Source organism: Sinocyclocheilus grahami, unplaced genomic scaffold (genome assembly GCF_001515645.1).
Source record: "Sinocyclocheilus grahami isolate Dianchi unplaced genomic scaffold, SAMN03320097.WGS_v1.1 scaffold24.1, whole genome shotgun sequence".
Classification (NCBI taxonomy): Eukaryota; Metazoa; Chordata; class Actinopteri; order Cypriniformes; family Cyprinidae; genus Sinocyclocheilus; species Sinocyclocheilus grahami.
The window spans coordinates 1,253,700-1,271,157 of record NW_015505203.1 but is presented as its reverse complement, the minus strand read 5'-3'; the positions used below and the strand labels follow the sequence as shown (position 1 = coordinate 1,271,157).

General features: G+C 36.3%; 3 protein-coding genes and 1 long non-coding RNA gene across 8 annotated transcripts in view; 3 read left to right on the top strand and 1 right to left on the bottom strand.

Moving 5' to 3' along the window:
- The window catches only part of LOC107562162 (uncharacterized), a 7,769-nt gene extending 6,809 nt beyond the window's left edge, over positions 1 to 960 (top strand). For 2 of the 3 annotated variants that reach the window (XR_001605956.1, XR_001605954.1), the window contains one exon: positions 897 to 960. This is a non-coding gene — a long non-coding RNA (uncharacterized lncRNA). The remainder of the gene's footprint in view (positions 1 to 896) is intronic. The other variant, XR_001605955.1, reaches the window with a different exon arrangement.
- Positions 961 to 1,635: 675 nt separating this feature from the next.
- arl2 (ADP-ribosylation factor-like 2) lies at positions 1,636 to 3,311 on the bottom strand. Of its 2 annotated transcripts, XM_016246731.1 has the most exons (5): positions 3,108 to 3,311; positions 2,786 to 2,896; positions 2,388 to 2,550; positions 2,125 to 2,205; positions 1,636 to 2,025 (listed from the first exon to the last, which is right to left on the bottom strand). In XM_016246731.1, the coding sequence occupies exons 1-5, from the start codon at positions 3,170 to 3,172 to the stop codon at positions 1,891 to 1,893; spliced, it is 555 nt and encodes a 184-aa protein (XP_016102217.1). In that variant the 5' UTR covers positions 3,173 to 3,311; the 3' UTR covers positions 1,636 to 1,890. The 2 variants fall into 2 exon arrangements, with proteins under 2 accessions (XP_016102217.1, XP_016102225.1); XM_016246739.1 differs by lacking the exon at positions 2,125 to 2,205.
- Positions 3,312 to 3,525: 214 nt separating this feature from the next.
- On the top strand, positions 3,526 to 11,461 carry batf2 (basic leucine zipper ATF-like transcription factor 2). The gene is made up of 4 exons (XM_016248220.1): positions 3,526 to 3,553; positions 9,806 to 9,900; positions 10,136 to 10,240; positions 11,015 to 11,461. Exons 2-4 carry the CDS (start codon positions 9,823 to 9,825, stop codon positions 11,351 to 11,353), a joined length of 522 nt encoding a protein of 173 aa, XP_016103706.1. The 5' UTR covers positions 3,526 to 3,553; positions 9,806 to 9,822; the 3' UTR covers positions 11,354 to 11,461.
- Positions 11,462 to 13,897: 2,436 nt separating this feature from the next.
- The window catches only part of LOC107562100 (protein phosphatase 2, regulatory subunit B', beta), a 26,117-nt gene continuing 22,556 nt past the window's right edge, over positions 13,898 to 17,458 (top strand). For both annotated transcript variants that reach the window (XR_001605952.1, XM_016246672.1), the window contains exon 1: positions 13,898 to 14,413. Coding sequence is in view for 1 of the 2 variants with exons in the window: in XM_016246672.1 (XP_016102158.1) it covers positions 14,218 to 14,413 (196 nt within the window). In the remaining variant the exon portion in view is untranslated. The remainder of the gene's footprint in view (positions 14,414 to 17,458) is intronic.

The following is a 17,458-nucleotide window of genomic DNA, read 5'->3' as shown; positions in this document are numbered from 1 at the left end:
TTTATCATCACTTTTGATTCAATTTTAAGCATCTTTGCCAAATAAGTGTTCATTTCTGTAATTTCTTTCCCCCAAAAAATAATAAATTATACTGACTCCAAGCTTTTGAATAGAATAGTGTTACAAAAACTTTATTTCAGATAAATGCTTATCTTTTGGATTTTTCTATTAATCAAAGAATCCTGAAAAAAAAAGTACTCTCCTGTTTTAAATATTGATAATCCGCACATTAGAATTATTTCTGAAGGATCATGTGACCTGAAGACTGGAGTACTAATACTGAAAATTTAGCTTTGATCACAGCAAGAAATTACATTTTAAAACCCATTCCAATAGAAAGCAGTTATTTTAAATGGTGAAAATATTTCAAAATTGTACTGTTTTTGCTGTACTGGATCAAATAAATGCAGCCTTGGTGAGCAGAAGATAATTCTTATATTAAAAAAAAGTAACAATCTTGCTGTTCAAAAACTTATGACTAGTAGTGTAGACTGATTATTATAGATTGAAACAAATGTGCTTCAGCCAGGAAAAAAGGGTATGAAAAGTGATCCCCTCTGCCAGCAGGAGGCACTTTTAGAGTGATAATGGCATGGCTGTAATCAAAGCATGAGCTACTTCATCAGATAAAAATGAAAGTGTCATAGAAACTTTTCTGAAGACAGTCGGTTCCCTTCAGAGATACGTTCACATAAAACACCCGTGCCGCGTTTTGATTTTGAAACGTGCAGTGCTCATGTTTATTCAACGAAGTCAAAAGCCACAAATAAATCAATGTATGGGAAACACTCTTACTGTATATCAGAAATTAAGTCATCAGTTATTGAAATGATCACAATATTGATTGAATTATTGTCCAGCCCTCATTTGAATATTAAAGCTCTTTTGTCTCTTAGGTAGTGTTGGCACAATGAGCTCTCACCAAAGACCTGGAACTCCCAAGGTACTTCTGTCGTTAGTAACTGGCAGTGACTTTTCTTTTGAGTTTTTATTAAGATTGCAAAATAAATGGCTCTCTTGTATTTGCAGTTTCAAATAGTTGCATCCCCGAGTCATCACCTTTTGCATTGATGTTTGTATCGGATTTTCAGTGATCTAAATAAATGTGATCCTTTTAAATGAAATTCTGCTTGGTCAAACTCTATGCGTCATGAACAAAGTTAATTGATTTATAAAACTTTATGGTGTTGGTATGTAAAGCTTAACACTCACAGCACTAGAAGTCGTGTTGGGTCAAGAGAATTTGTTAGTTCACTTAAAAGGCTTTTGTCACAACACCAAAAATGGTTACAGTGTGATTCGTCATGAGAAAATGTATCGCATTAATCTAATTTTGTTAATTGTGCATTAATTTCTCAATAGAAACTAACTTGTTTCTCTGAGCTAAGATTTGAACGAAGACAATTAAGAACAAACTGAGCTAAGGTCTACAAAGCACCAAGGTTATTTGCTACCCTTTAAAGGGCATTTTAAGTGTTTGGGGGGCAGATTCATGAATATTATAAATAAAACCTGGCTAGATGAGAAGCAGCCGCCCTCTCTAGATTTTCAAAGAGGAAGGCTAGAGACTGACCTGTAATTACGTTAAAGCAGCAGTTTGTAATAGAAAAAATGACCAGAGACCAGGTTTGTTGAGGCAGAATGTATTCTTGGCAGACATGTATCTTAATGCAGCTGAACACTCGGAGCTAGTTGCAAGTGGTGTTACAGTATACAAGGAAAACAATTAGCTTCCATTTCCAACCTTCTAAAGCAAATAGCTTTCAAAAACACACTACCTGTTGGAAGTACAGCTACTTAGACATCCATCTTAAACATTTGCATTGCATACATTCAGTCCAACAAATTTTTTTTTTATTGTCCATCTCATATTTTAAACCATTCAGTCCATTAGTCAGCTGTAAAGATCCGAGCTGCTATATCGTCAAGTAGCCAGTCCACACCTGTTAGCAGGTTCTCACCTGTAACAGCACTGCATCCCACAATGCACCAGTGATGGGTCTTAATGTCATCAAGGGTTAAAACCTGGACAACGTTCAGAAAACGGCATATTCACAAATTCCTCCAACAGCAAGGCAGTTTCATTAAAATACAAAGACTGACCCTGTTTAACAAAAGACTCACCTCTCGAATGGCATCTTTTGATAAAGCACCAGGTAGGTCCTGTTTGTTGGCAAAAACTAACAGAGTGGCTCCCGCTAATCGCTATTCAAGAGAAATGCATTAATTATAAAGTGTAATACATATTATAAAGCTCACACATTACACTTTATTGATTCAAAACTATGGCCTTATGTTCACAAAAAAAACAGATGCTAAGTAAAGAAATGTCAAAATCTGACCATTTAATTTCAAACTCTATAGGTCCAAGATATTGGTCCTCTCACCTCCTCTAGTAATAAAGCACTCAGCTCTTTCCTGCAGTCCTCCAGTCTCAATCTGTCAGCGCTGTCCACTACCCACACCAGTCCATCTGTACTCTCAAAATAATTCCTCCAGTATGATCTCAATGACTTTTGGCCACCCACATCCCAGATATTCAGCTTAAACCTAGTCTCGGTGTGAAGAAAAAGAGAAACAAAAATATTGCACTTGGTTATGTATCACAGTAACATTGATCAACAAACAGTTTGTATATCTGTACATTCTCTATCTGTGTGTGTGTGTGTGTGTGTGTGTGTGTATATATATATAGCCTTTTTGCCAATTAGTTTCATTAAAAGTTAGCATCTAATCATGCTCACTTATGCAAAACATATATAACACAACCAGACTTCAGCCGTACCCTCTGTGCTCGAGGGTCTTTATGTTGAAGCCTAATGTTGGAGAGATCATGCTGACATCTTCGCCGTTAAACTTCTTCAGGATGGTTGTTTTTCCAGCATTGTCAAGACCACCATAAAGAAAGGTTAAGGACCCACAACAGTCTTTAGCATCACGAGTAATGAGAACTGTACACTAAACGAGCCTCATTTGAGTAATCTGACCCTCGTGAATAGAGTAAGAACGTACTTTATTAAACATAAAAACAACAGCGGTTTAAAAAGAATATTGTTTTCCAATGTATTTGTATGAATACATTTGAATGCAGTTCTGTGAAAGGATACAGCATCAATAGACGCATTTCGCGCTCCTTGTGCTTCATCTTCTTCAAGATCGTCAGTAAACCCATCGCGAACGTTTAAGTATAAAACACTGAATTGATCTTGACCCGAAATAACACATTAACTATTGAAACACAAAATAATTTCCTAAATAACAGTGACACGCGTTTAGTGCAAGGCCATACTGGAAACAAGGAAGCGTTACTATGAGTTGACACAACACGTTGAAGTATGATTGGTTAGAGAGTGCGTAAAGATGGAGCTGAAGGAATATGATTGGCTGTTCTAGCTGTCATTCATACTTGGGCTTTTTCTATTGGTGAAGGAAAACCGCGGCAAGGGCGTGTCTGACTCTGAACGTTGTCGTAAAATCATTCAGCGCCCCCTTATGTGCATTTTCTAAACGTGAGCTGAAGTGAACTCCACCAAAACGATTTCTTGTAAAGTAGGTTCGTCTCAATTACTTTAATCTGACTGGTTGTTTTGATCGGTTGGTCATCCATGCTAGTTTTACCCTATTGTTATTTGAGTAGGACGGGAGAAGGTGCCCCCTTAAGAACAATGTGGATTTACTTTTAAATTGTAACATATTTAGATATAAGTTTAGCATGTGCAGGATGATGATGTATCAGCCAATGTGTTATTATGGGAACTAAACTCAAACAGTTGCTAACTTAATTGTTATAGCACAAAATGTCAAATATTAAAAGAGGGGTAAGATGGCCTGCTACTTTTACCCCCTAATAAACTTTTACAGAATGTATAGATGAATTTAGTTAATTCTTATTAATATTTATATTTTTAAGTGTCATTCATTAAAGAAAAACAACTATTCTATTTAAAATGTTATTTTGACAAGTTGAATAATTGAATAACTGATGACAAAGTAGAATCACAGTAAAAGACAACATTTTTTAATGATTTATATGCAAGCATATGAATATTTACATATTTAATTGCCCATATTTTAATTGAAAATATAATTGAAACACTATAAATGTAATGATTTTACTCAGTTCTAGTAAAGGTTTTAATGAAAGCAAAGATGTCTGAATTGCACATATGTTATCTGAAATAGATCTAATTTATGGAAAAAATTTAAGAATTAAAAAAATAATAAAAACTAGTAACAACATGCCACTTGGGGTCTTCTGTGCCAAAACCTTTGATATTCAACATCATACAATTTTATAGATCACTACAGAGACACACAATTAGACCAACTATCCACAAAACTATTTCGAAACGTCGAAATTCGTCGAAACGTTTCGAATTATTCAAAAGTGCTGAGATTAGATTTTGTGCCATCTATGGTCAAGGAAAAAAAGGGTGGAGCAGGTCATCTTGCTTGTTGTACTCAATCACTATTTAACATTTAACATTAGCTGCCAAATATTATAGTCTCTTAAGTAAGGGTGGAGTTTTACATTAAAGATAAAATAAAAATAATAATTACAAACAAGCAACCATAATAACATTAATACAGATAATCTTTGTATTAGTGGTGTTTATGGTCAATTACAAGTGTAAGAAAAAATAGTGAGAATATTGAAGATCTCAGTGAAGATGTTTATTGCAGCATTGTAAAGTATGGTACTAATAATAATAATAATACATTTGTAATGGTACAATCATCATTTTATTGTTTATATCTCATTATAAACAATAATATGATGAATCAAAAATACTGTGATCTAAAACGGAGAGGCAGTTTTAACATTAAGTGACATGACATCTGACCCACAGATGCCATTGGCACATGCCGCAATATGCTCAGTGACACTTCCGGTTTTCAGTGGCATGTTACAACTTTTACTTGTCTATAACGATATTAAATTTTTTTAATGTAATAATTTGATATATTTTGAACACTAGATATTCCAAACTGAACTAACCCCCTCCTCTATCCTGGTTTTAACAGATGGATTTCACTAACTTTGGAGTGGACTGGGATGGTCCTGTTCCTGCCATGGATTGTGGTGTTGTTGAAGTTCCTGAGGCCCCTGCATCGCTTCAGGAGGCTGTACAGCGAGAAGTCACTCAACACATCAATCCTTTAAAAAGGTCAAGTCAGTGGTTTGGCTTGGATGTTTATTTGGAGGCACTAAGACTCAGTGAAACAGTCACTGTTTAGGGGCCCCAAGCAGTTTAGCTGTTGGTGCCTTGTTAAAAATTGTATTTGTAGTGAATGGTGTTATCAGATAAGGAATCTGTTGTAAGCTGATTTAAAAAACAACAACATGAAAGTAACTTATACAGTTAACTAATGTGATGGTTACAAAAACATAAGTGTATGTAATTTTGAAATGTGTCCAAAATCTTCAGAACCAGTGTTTAAGCATGACAACTGCAAATCAAAAATGTATCTTTAAAGTTATGTATTTTGTCACCATGTGAACTTTGCAAAAACAGAAAAGGTCACTTTTTCAGAATATTGTACATTAAAGATAATTAGTCAAATCCACAAAAGCTTTACAGATCTTTATTGTAAAGTTGCTAAACAATGTTTTTCATGCTTCACGGTTAAAAATTTCCTGTAGAAATTACAGTAACTTACTGGCAGCAGTTCGCCAGTAACTTAATTAAACTTACAGTAAAAGTACTGTATTAATAATTACAGTACCATTTAACTTGCTGTAAATGTATTTACAGTATTTATACTGTACTTTTAGTTTTTACTGTAAAATATACAGTAATTTATGGTCTTTTCTTCAGTAACATATTGAAATACAAGATTGCTTATTTTAAAAAGAAATGACAACTGTGTAACTTTTACTTTTTTTAATTGTTCAATTGTAATCCTTGCAATAACATTTTAATATTTTCAGATTCAGTTAAGACTCAAACAAAACATTGTTACAAACTATTATATATATTACATACTATTCTAACTATTATAGGTAAAATTCTTAACATTTATCCTAAGCACAAGTGAATAGTGACGATAGTGAATCTTCAAAAATAACTCAAACTTTTGTTACACACAAGAAGCATGAAATATTTTTTTTCAAAGCTGCCAGCTGAAATCCACAAACTCCTTAATGAAGGAGGACACGAGGGTTCGGGCCAGAGTTTCTCCTTTGCACCATCTTCCCACTTTCTTTGCTGATCTGGAATTTTGCAGAGCACTTGCTGTTGACAGGACTGATCCTCGCAATGAACCTTAACATAAAAGAAATAATTCATTAGACCATTTCATTTTCTTTGTAAAGACTTTTTAAAGCATTAGTTCAGCCAAAATGAAAATCTTATGTTGTTAAAAACCCATAAAACTCTGATTCATTTTCGGAACACAAATTAAAATTAATATTCTCTCTTAATTTTTGTCTATCCAGGCAACCAAATTCTTTTAGCTTCAAAAGGTGCATAAAGACATTGTTAAAATAATCCATATGATTCGAGTGGTTTAAGATGCCTAATTGGTTCTCAAGCATGTTTGAGATTCTGTTTACTACATGTGATGTACTCTATGTATTTGGATGATTAATGTTTATATGTGAATAAAAGCTTTAGGATAAATTTTCTGTCTTTATGCACTTTTTGAACTGGAATATTTTGGTTGAGTATACTTTCAGTGGATGGACAAAAATTTGATTATTTAAAATATCTTCATTTGTGTTCCAAAGATGAACGAAAGTCTTACGTGTTCATACAATTTTATAGATCACTACAGAGACACACAATTAGACCAACTATCCACAAAACTATTTCGAAACGTCGAAATTCGTCGAAACGTTTCGAATTATTCAAAAGTGCTGAGATTAGATTTTGTGCCATCTATGGTCAAGGAAAAAAAGGGTGGAGCAGGTCATCTTGCTTGTTGTACTCAATCACTATTTAACATTTAACATTAGCTGCCAAATATTATAGTCTCTTAAGTAAGGGTGGAGTTTTACATTAAAGATAAAATAAAAATAATAATTACAAACAAGCAACCATAATAACATTAATACAGAGAACCTTTGTATTAGTGGTGTTTATGGTCAATTACAAGTGTAAGAAAAAATAGTGAGAATATTGAAGATCTCAGTGAAGATGTTTATTGCAGCATTGTAAAGTATGGTACTAATAATAATAATAATACATTTGTAATGGTACAATCATCATTTTATTGTTTATATCTCATTATAAACAATAATATGATGAATCAAAAATACTGTGATCTAAAACGGAGAGGCAGTTTTAACATTAAGTGACATGACATCTGACCCACAGATGCCATTGGCACATGCCGCTATATGCTCAGTGACACTTCCGGTGGCACTTCCGGTTTTCAGTGGCATGTTACAACTTTTACTTGTCTATAACGATATTAAATTTTTTTAATGTAATAATTTGATATATTTTGAACACTAGATATTCCAAACTGAACTAACCCCCTCCTCTATCCTGGTTTTAACAGATGGATTTCACTAACTTTGGAGTGGACTGGGATGGTCCTGTTCCTGCCATGGATTGTGGTGTTGTTGAAGTTCCTGAGGCCCCTGCATCGCTTCAGGAGGCTGTACAGCGAGAAGTCACTCAACACATCAATCCTTTAAAAAGGTCAAGTCAGTGGTTTGGCTTGGATGTTTATTTGGAGGCACTAAGACTCAGTGAAACAGTCACTGTTTAGGGGCCCCAAGCAGTTTAGCTGTTGGTGCCTTGTTAAAAATTGTATTTGTAGTGAATGGTGTTATCAGATAAGGAATCTGTTGTAAGCTGATTTAAAAAACAACAACATGAAAGTAACTTATACAGTTAACTAATGTGATGGTTACAAAAACATAAGTGTATGTAATTTTGAAATGTGTCCAAAATCTTCAGAACCAGTGTTTAAGCATGACAACTGCAAATCAAAAATGTATCTTTAAAGTTATCTATTTTGTCACCATGTGAACTTGTGCAAAAACAGAAATGTCACTTTTTCAGAATATTGTATATTAAAGATCATTTGTAAAATCCACAAAAGCTTTACAGATCTTTATTGTAAAGTTGCTAAACAATGTTTTTCATGCTTGTTTTGCACATTCATATTCAATTTTATACTTGCGTCTAAATGCCACTTCTGATGCAGATTCTGTTTCCTCTGCAGTGGAAAAAATAATGGTAAAAGCATTACAGTGAATTATTCTAATTAACATGAAATTGATAGCCAAGGTTAGGGGAAAATTGCCTTTTTATAAAGGAAAAAAAATGCCTTGAGAATCCATTTCAAGGGATAGTTAAACCTAAATTATAATTCTGTCATCATTGACTTACCCTCTAGTTGTTCCAAATCTATGAGTTTCTTCTATTGAACTAAAAAGATGATATTTTGAATGTCAGTAACCAGACAGTTGACAGTAGCCAGTGACTTCCATAGTAGGAAAAAAAAATACTATGGAAGTCACTGGCTACCGTCAACTGTCTGGTTACTGACATTCAAAATATCATCTTTTTAGTTCAATAGAAGAAAGAAACTCATACAGGTTTGGAACAACTAGAGGGTAAGTCAATAATGACAATTTTTATTTTTGATTGCCCTATCCCTTTAAGGGAGCATATACAAATTTGATGATTTAAGTAACAGCTTACAGAACACTGATGGGAATATTGCTTCAGATAAATTAAATTTACAACACAAAAATTATAAACTTTACTAGATGTAGTTAGTTATTGCACCATCACAGTATTTGAAAAGAAACGTGAGGAGAGGGTGAGTCGCCAGCTGAGGAGAGTGAGTCGCCAGCGGTGTGAGGAAGGTGAGTCGCCAGCTGAGGAGAGTCAGTCGCCTGCGGTGTGAGGAAGGTGAGTCGCCAGCTGAGGAGAGTCAGTCGCCTGCGGTGTGAGGAAGGTGAGTCGCCAGCTGAGGAGAGTCAGTCGCCCGCCGTGTGAGGAAGGTGAGTCGTGGCAAACTCAGTAGCTCCTGGCAATAGTATAGTGACTTCCCGCAACAAGTTATTAGTCTTATTTTTGGACCTTCCGGCCCGCCATGTAGGAAAGCCCCCCAGAAATAATCCTTACGGTAAATTCCTTGTTTGTTTTATTTGTCTTATTTTTCCCCTCCTTGAAATTGCAGCCCTTATGTTTGCAGCAGATTCTTATGCATCAGCTGCCACCATATGCTTGTAAATGAAAGACACGATTGCAAACATTTCTCCCAGCAGAACCTTCTGCTAAATTATACTCGTAAATATTTTTAAAATGCTGGATTCATTTAATTTGTTACATTAATTTGAGTAATAATGAAATACAGTTAATAGCCTTACATAGTTAAGCCTTCAGATCCCTCACAGCTACACCCGTTTGGACTTCCTGCTTGGAATTCCCGGTATTTGTCAGTGCAGAGCGGGAAATGAACAACCTAAATACTGGCAGTACTGTGCCGGAAGCGATGATCTCCCTGCTCCGCTAACCGGGCCATTTAACATAATTCGAAACCGAAAACAGTCTAGTCCACCCCCTCTGTTGCGTCAGTCCATTCACAGAGCTATTGGCTCATTCCTCCGCCCACGGCCAACACCACAAAGACCTCAGACCAGTTTAAATCATGACCAGGCACTGTAGTTGTTCAGACAACGTCTGCTTCAGGATTCTTTCAACGCGCTTGCTTTTCAATTCGAAGAAGCAATTTCGAATTCAATTCGAATTTTGTGCAGTACTGAAATACTACTAAAGACCGTTGATTTATTCTGAAAGTATACATGCAAGCATTTCGTTCTGATTTAACTGTCGAAAAGCATCCTTGCACTTGGAGATGCCAGCTGCTGTCATGGACAACTTTGACCAGGGAAGTCCTTTCTCTCAAAGTGATTCTCAAAGTCCTCTTGATTGGGTAAGGAGTGAATTCATTAATTTAATGTGATTTTACTATGTATAAATATAATGCTGTTATTACAAGCAATAAAATACTTTATTACATATTTTGTTATATGTAGCTATAATATTTATTATCTCTCTGTGTGTGTGTGTGTGTATATATATATATATATATATAATTATTTGTTTATATATAAATAAATCCATATTTATATTGTAAATCATATATATGATCTGATAAATATCTTTAGAGCACACAGTCAGAGGACCACAGGCACCATCACAGAGAGAAAAACAGAGATGCAGCTCGCAAGAATCGCAGAAAACAGACAGAAAAGGCAGACGTGCTGCATGAGGTCAGTAGCTAATTGAAACCTTTGACACTCTCTTTTTCCCCTTTTGAATGGGTTTGTTTTGCTCAGTCCCTATTTACGTTACCTCTTCATATCCTTACTTTTGTTGTATCTTTTCATTCACATTACTGCACACAACTATATTTATACCTTTTGTACTTTATTATTGTTATTGTCAGCTACATAGCCTATATTCTTACTTGGAATTATGAAGTAATGCGCCATAATCATAACCTCCAGGAGAATGTGTACGTTTCTCTGGATGATTTTTTTTTTGTGTGTGTGTTTGTTAATGATTCGTTTGTAGTCTGTGTGTGTGTAGAGGAGCATTAGTATTGCACAACCTTTCAGTGCAGAGGAGGCATTTCTTGGAAACGCAGAGCATGACTGGGACAGCTTACAGATTAGTTACACTAGCGGCTGACTAGTTATTTACATGTCATACATTCACTTTCATTTTCACTTCAGATGATGTACAAATCTTGGACTTTACCTTTTTTTATCCAACCCAATAATCTCAGATCCCTTCCAAGACTAACAAAATATGAGGAAGTCTGATTTTTTTTTTTTTAAATGTGTAATATGTGTAATGACCTATGAACTTTACATGTGGGAAAAGCAGCTCAGGTCAAATCTATTTTAAATTACTTTTTATTTGACATTACTTGCATTACTGCCGCATTCCTTTCACTTTGTTACTTCTGCTTTTCAGCTGAATTCATGTCAATATTGTATTGTCTATAAACTAATTTATATATTTATTTATTTTTTGCCTAGGAACTCCAAACCCTAGAGCAGTCTAATACCACATTCATAAAAGAAATCGCTGAACTAAAGAAGGAGCTTCAATTCTACACCACAGCCTTGGAACAACATATACCTCACTGCACTAAACTGTGTCCATTTGAACCATCAGTTAGTGTTACAGGAGGACCGTCCACAGCTACACCCTCTACCTCAGATATCACCTTCAACTCTGACCCCAACCTCTTGCCGGAACTTGCGTTCTTACCAGACACTAATTCAGGGGACTTATCTCTAACAGACCTCCTCGACAGTAGTGATTGGTGTCCATGGGACTCGGTGAATGGAAATGGGTGTCTACAGCAGTTTTGAGGTGCTGTACAGTCAGTTATTTGGTCACAAGGCTTACACACTACTACATCCTGCAAACAGCCCTTTTTGTTGTGTTCAAATACTAATGGTGCTAAAAACCATGATCCATTAAAGAGGTCATATGATGCGATTTCAAGTTTTCCTTTCTCTTTGGAGTGTTACAAGCTGATTGTGCATAGATAAGATCCCTGAAGTTGCAAAGACTAAAGTCTCAAAACCAAAGAGATATTGTTTATCAAAGTTAAGACTCTGCCACGCCTACCTAAAACGGCTCGTTCTAACACGCCCCCACATATCTACCTCACTATGTGGAAATATTTGCATAATGCGCCCAAATGTGCACGCAAAGAAAGAAGGCGTGGTTTCAGTAACCGCAGTTAGTGTTGAAGCAGCCATGTCAGGGAGACGCTGTGTGTTTCTAGGCGAAAGCAAAAGCACTTTATTTGGCCTTCCGAAAGTAGATGCATTTAGGAATCTTTAAGATGACTTGCAACAGAACAGCAATGCATTTTATGGACGACCGTTTCGTGAACCTAGGAGAGGAGGTAATTCTGACTTTGCTATGACAATCTGGCGCTTCTGAATCAGCTACTGTTTTGTTATTAGTTCAAGTATTTGCTATTGACTGTTCAAATGCGGAGTTTTGCGCATTGTGCGTGCGTGCGTGCGCGCGTGTGTGTGACAGAGAATGAGAGAGAGATCACAGTGGAGTCAGCTGTCTTAACCGTGGCTTGTGTACTGCACACATAGCAGCTTTTCATCACTGTCTGTCACGAGACTCTGTTCCCCTTTCGGGCTCTGTCATTACATGTATTTTGAAAGATGAAGCTCGCGATTATGGCAAGGGACGTGCTCTGTCTTTACATTTATTTTAAAAGATGAAGCTCGCGATTATGGTAAAGGACGTTACATTTCCGACGAGTGCTTGCGGTGTTCAGCCAATCACAATGCACTGGGTCAGCTGGCCAATCAGAGCAGACTGCGTTGGTCGGAAGGAGGGACTTTGTAGAAAACGAAGCGTTTGAAAGAGGTGGGGCATAGAGGACCTACAATAATGTACAGTATTTGAAAAATAATAATGTGAACATTAAAGCATGTCAACATATTCTGTTACACCAAATACATAAAATAATGATCTTTAAAAAAGCATCATATGACCCCTTTAAAGTGTGAATATGTTGTTTTGTATAATTTATTTAAACAATACTTACAGATGGCATTTACATGTAGCTATATTTTAGATATGGGCATTATATTTTTTTTATATGTAAGACCACAGCCTATGTTGGGCTTATTGATTCCATACTTTAATCCATTTTGATTTGTAATATGAAAATGTTCAGTTATTTCATAAATTATTTTTAATCATTTGAAGTGTTATTTATTGAAATATGGGTCAATGACACTCATTCTTTATTTAAAAATACATTAAAGATTAAAGCAACTGTGTGTAGTTTTGTGTATTTGGGCAATTTTGGAGCTCCTTCTAAATATATAATGTTTCAAGGTACTGTAAAAAAGGTGCATGCAGTTGCTTTAATGTCTTACAAGACATGCTACACAACATACAGTATATGCCAATAACACAGCAGTGGTACAGGTATCCCCTGGCAACATATACAGTCAATCGCTGTCTTACAATACAATGACATTGTGAAGGAAGAAGGAGAGAAAGATGAACAAACAAACAAAAATCCAGAATAGATGAACATATACGTAGAACCAAAATAGGTACTGAGTTCAGTGGAATTTAATAGTCAGCCCAAAGAGTCATTAGGCCTCTGATGTAAGTCATAGGTTAGTTTTTCTAATGGTTTAAGAGAAGTAGCCTGACTCAGCCACATACTGACTGGCTGACCGTTAAAGAAATATAATTTTTTTTACAAAATATATACAAATATTTAACTCTTCATTCTGTAGCATGGTCAAGACACAATTAAAATGTTACAATTCAAAAGATATGCATTCGGAGACAGTATGCAAAGGATTTACCAGTAATCTTCTGTACAGCTTTGTGAAGCTCCCTCCATCCTGTTGCAGTCCCAAAACACATGTATCACAATGTCAACCTTACATGTAAAACACAACTGGGAAACTTTGAGAAATATTTTATGAATGTGAAATGGCGTTAGGTACGTCCTGTGAATAAACTTAAAATTTTGTTCATTGTTCGAAAATTATATATTTTTTGAATTAGAAATAATGTTTTAGTGGGGATTATAGTGAAAAAAGCGTAACTGTAGATTGCCTATAAAATAAAATAAAAGGAGGTGGTGTATATAAATTTGACAATTTTTAATTCTTCATTTTTCACCTCAATATCTCTTCATGAAGATATAGCCTAGACAATTACATCCACCCTTGTGCTTATTGCAGAGTCTCGTTTTTTGGGGGGGGGTTTAATGTACCACGAGTGAGAGACGCGTCAAATTGAACACCGATAGCTTTTACTCCACCATCCCTCTGTCTACATTTTTGACCAGGTTAGATAACTTTTGTCTTTAGTCGATCCCTGCTTGTTGATTTTACTTTCTCACCTCAATATCTCTTCATGAAGATATAGCCTAGACAATTACATCCACCCTTGTGCTTATTGCAGAGTCTCGTTTTTTGGGGGGGTTTAATGTACCACGAGTGAGAGACGCGTCAAATTGAACACCGATAGCTTTTACTCCACCATCCCTCTGTCTACATTTTTGACCAGGTTAGATAACTTTTGTCTTTAGTCGATCCCTGCTTGTTGATTTTACTTTTTAAATCCAAAAGAAAAAATATTTTGACTAAATAACAAGCCTTTAGGAGCCAGTTCTCGCCTTTGGTTTCCTTCCTCGAACAATCTTCTGCCGAGCACCACCTTCGCAGCGATGGAGACCCCCACAAAGCTACCTCCGTCGAGCCCATCATCGCCGACCACGGGCTTCTCTGTACCAAGCGCAGAGAAAGTAGACGGCTTCCCCCGCCGCTCGATGCGCCGTGCCCGGCAGCGACGGTCCCACAGCTCCTCACAGTTCCGCTATCAGAGCTCCCAGGTGGAGCTCACGCCGCTGCCCTTACTTAAAGGTAGGTTCCTTTAACTGGGACGTGAGGTGGTTGGTTTTTAGTTGCATGTTAGTTAGGAAACGATGAGAATGAAAATAAATCCCCTGATATTGAAATAGGCTATTACAGCCATTTTGGTGGTTATGAACTCAATGTCTTCTTGAGCATCCTTGAGAGATGTCATGGTACCTCCATAAGGACTCCAAATGTAACTAAATCTTCTGAGGACTCCTCTGTGAGGAACACAGGTAGACTCAGCAGAATTTTCATCTAATGATAACGTCATTCAAAGGTATATAGCCTAAACTAAAAGATTCAATGTTTTGGCTGAATTTATGTTGGTTATATTTGTTGGAAAGCAATTTTTGTAACTTTAAATTCGGCTCAACTCAGATAGGCTGCCTTGTGTCGGGTAGCAGAAACCTAATTGAGTAATCCCAGATTATATATATATATATATATACAACTATCTGAAATTAAATCGTTTGCAGTACTAGCTAGCATGGCAGTGTAACTTTTCGTATGATAAAATGTAGGATGTTGGCTAGAGATTGCTCATTGCAGTGGGATTTAAATAGTAACTGTTCAACATAAACCATAGATTCTATAACACAAAAACACACAAAAAATAACATTTCTAGTCAACAGTCTTATGCAAAGTTAGCTTGAAATCAGAAATTCCTTGTCCAGTTTAGTTAATGGCAACAAAATGTTTTCATGTAGTCCAAAACAAATGCATTGAGTAAACTTATTTTTTAGAAATGTAAGCGTTTGGCATGGCATGAAATTATAGTAATTGTTTTTGCATTACCTTATTTTAAATAAGTTAATTTAACTAGAAGGAAAAAATAGTTTTTGAATCCATTGTTCTCTCTTGTCATAATCAGTGCCAAGTACTTTGTTTTAGTTTAGGAAGCTTTGTGGTTAAAAGCATCCTCAGGCAGGAGACTGTAATAGTTCTACTTCCATGAGCTCATTTTGGCCATCAACCTGAAGTGATGGAGAAACTGTAAGCCACAGACTGGGAAGTGGCTGGGGAAGTAACTGTATTGAGTGTGGGGGAAGTTTAGCATAATCCATTAATTTATAGAAGTATAAGACTGACAACATTTTGTAACAAGAACCTAGAAAGCTCAGGTAAACAGCAATATATAGAGAGAAAGAGAGAGAGAGAGTGTGTCTTAAAGTCTTAAATAATAAAGATGAGATGCATAGCACCTAATTTTCAGAGTAGCTATGAAACTTTGTCATATTTTTCACAAAGAATACACAGATGCAGTGTTATCCCCACAGTTTGTGCACGACTTCATGATTCACACTTTAGCAGGATATGATTCACTTAGTCTAATACGGGAATCATCTGAGCGACATTTCCAGTGAAGTTGGGTTTAGTGGTACCAGTTTTCATGAGACACTCCAGCTGAGGGTGTGCTGCCAGTTGGTGTGTCACAGGGGGTCCAGACTGAGCCTCTGTCCTGTTTAACCATCTAACTGACCTGCTTTTAGTCATTCACATGCCACTGAGACACATCTCCACTGTAAATCAACATTTAATTTCTTCTTACTAGGTACAATGTATTTATCAACCCATATTACTAGCTATAGGTTTATTTAGCTCTGGTTTCATTTCATAAACTGTAACTGTATAAAATGCACTGTTGGATGTGGTATTGTCTTTGATTATACCTCATAAAGCATAATTTTCATGTAAAATATCATCAAACCACTGACAAATGCTAGCCATGTAAAAAAAGCTGTTAACTGTTGATGAAACTTAGGTTTTGATCAGTCTCAATTTTGGGATCTTTCTTAATTGTACTTAACTCAAAATAGGTAACGATTATTATATCCCTTATAGCAAAAAACAAAGTGAAGCCTCTTTAATGATCACAACATCTAAATAACACTTATTAGAATGGCAGTCAGTAGTACATGTATACATGGACTGGTAAACGTTTACTGTCGTCTGCTTTTTTTGTTTGCAACTTGTACCTGCTACATATTTAAGATCCATTAATGGTATGGCATATTTAGATGTGACATATATAGTGCCGTTTAAACACAAGATTAGCTTAGCAGAGCATGACAAACACCACCTGACACAGAACCTGTGTGTTTGTTTGGTCTCTGAATTTACCTGCGAGTCTCTATCTGTGTGCAGTAGAGGGAAAGTGAGGAAAACGGCTTTGTGAGATGCTCAGTCCAAAACATGACCTGAATCTTTAATTGGTCGAATGGCCAAAAATAGGGCCAAAACTGCCAGGTTTGCTAGCCTGGGTTATTAGTTACCGGAAAAAAAAGACTGTAGATATGTTAATGGTGTGAGCCATTGGTGGTGCTTACCCTCATTTGTGGACCTTCGAGTTCTGCTCTTCAAGTTAATTTGTGTTATTTTTTCCATTTAACCCTCTGGAGTGACTTCATTACTAGTCCTCGTGAGTTTGTGAGCGTGTGTCTCTGTAAATAGCTGCCACTGCTGGAGGGTGCTGGAGTGTCTTCCACATGGACAATGGGCAGCTCAGAGCTCTCGGTCTGCAGATTCAAAACTCCCAAATCCATAAATGTAACAGAAATGAGTGTTTTTAGACAGCTTCTCAAATCTGTTAGCAAATCACCTTGGAGTTTGATGATTACTGTACTTGTGTACTATAGTTGAAAATCATTGTTTCAGGGAAACAAATATGTCTGTGTATAAGAAAATGATTTTTTTCGGGGCGGGTATATATCTGCCTGCTTCTTCCTGCAGGGTCCAGCTGGTCAGGGCCGGTATTAGGTTACAGTACACAGAAGGCCTGCTCCCTCTCTGGCCTCCTCCGATCAATAAAGAGGGCAAGAGAGGAAGAGGGAGAGAATAAAAAGGGGGTGAGTGAGTGATTATAGAGACAGGGAAGAGAAAAAGAGCATTAGAGAAAGAGAGAGTGAAGTGGATAAGCATGTGAGGCTATAAGTGGAAGAACACTGTACTAAGGGAGAGCTATTGTTGAGAACAAGATTTGTTGAGCCATACTTGTCCTTGTCTATAGAAAGTGAAGGAAAATATATATAAATCCCCCCCCCCCCCCCCCC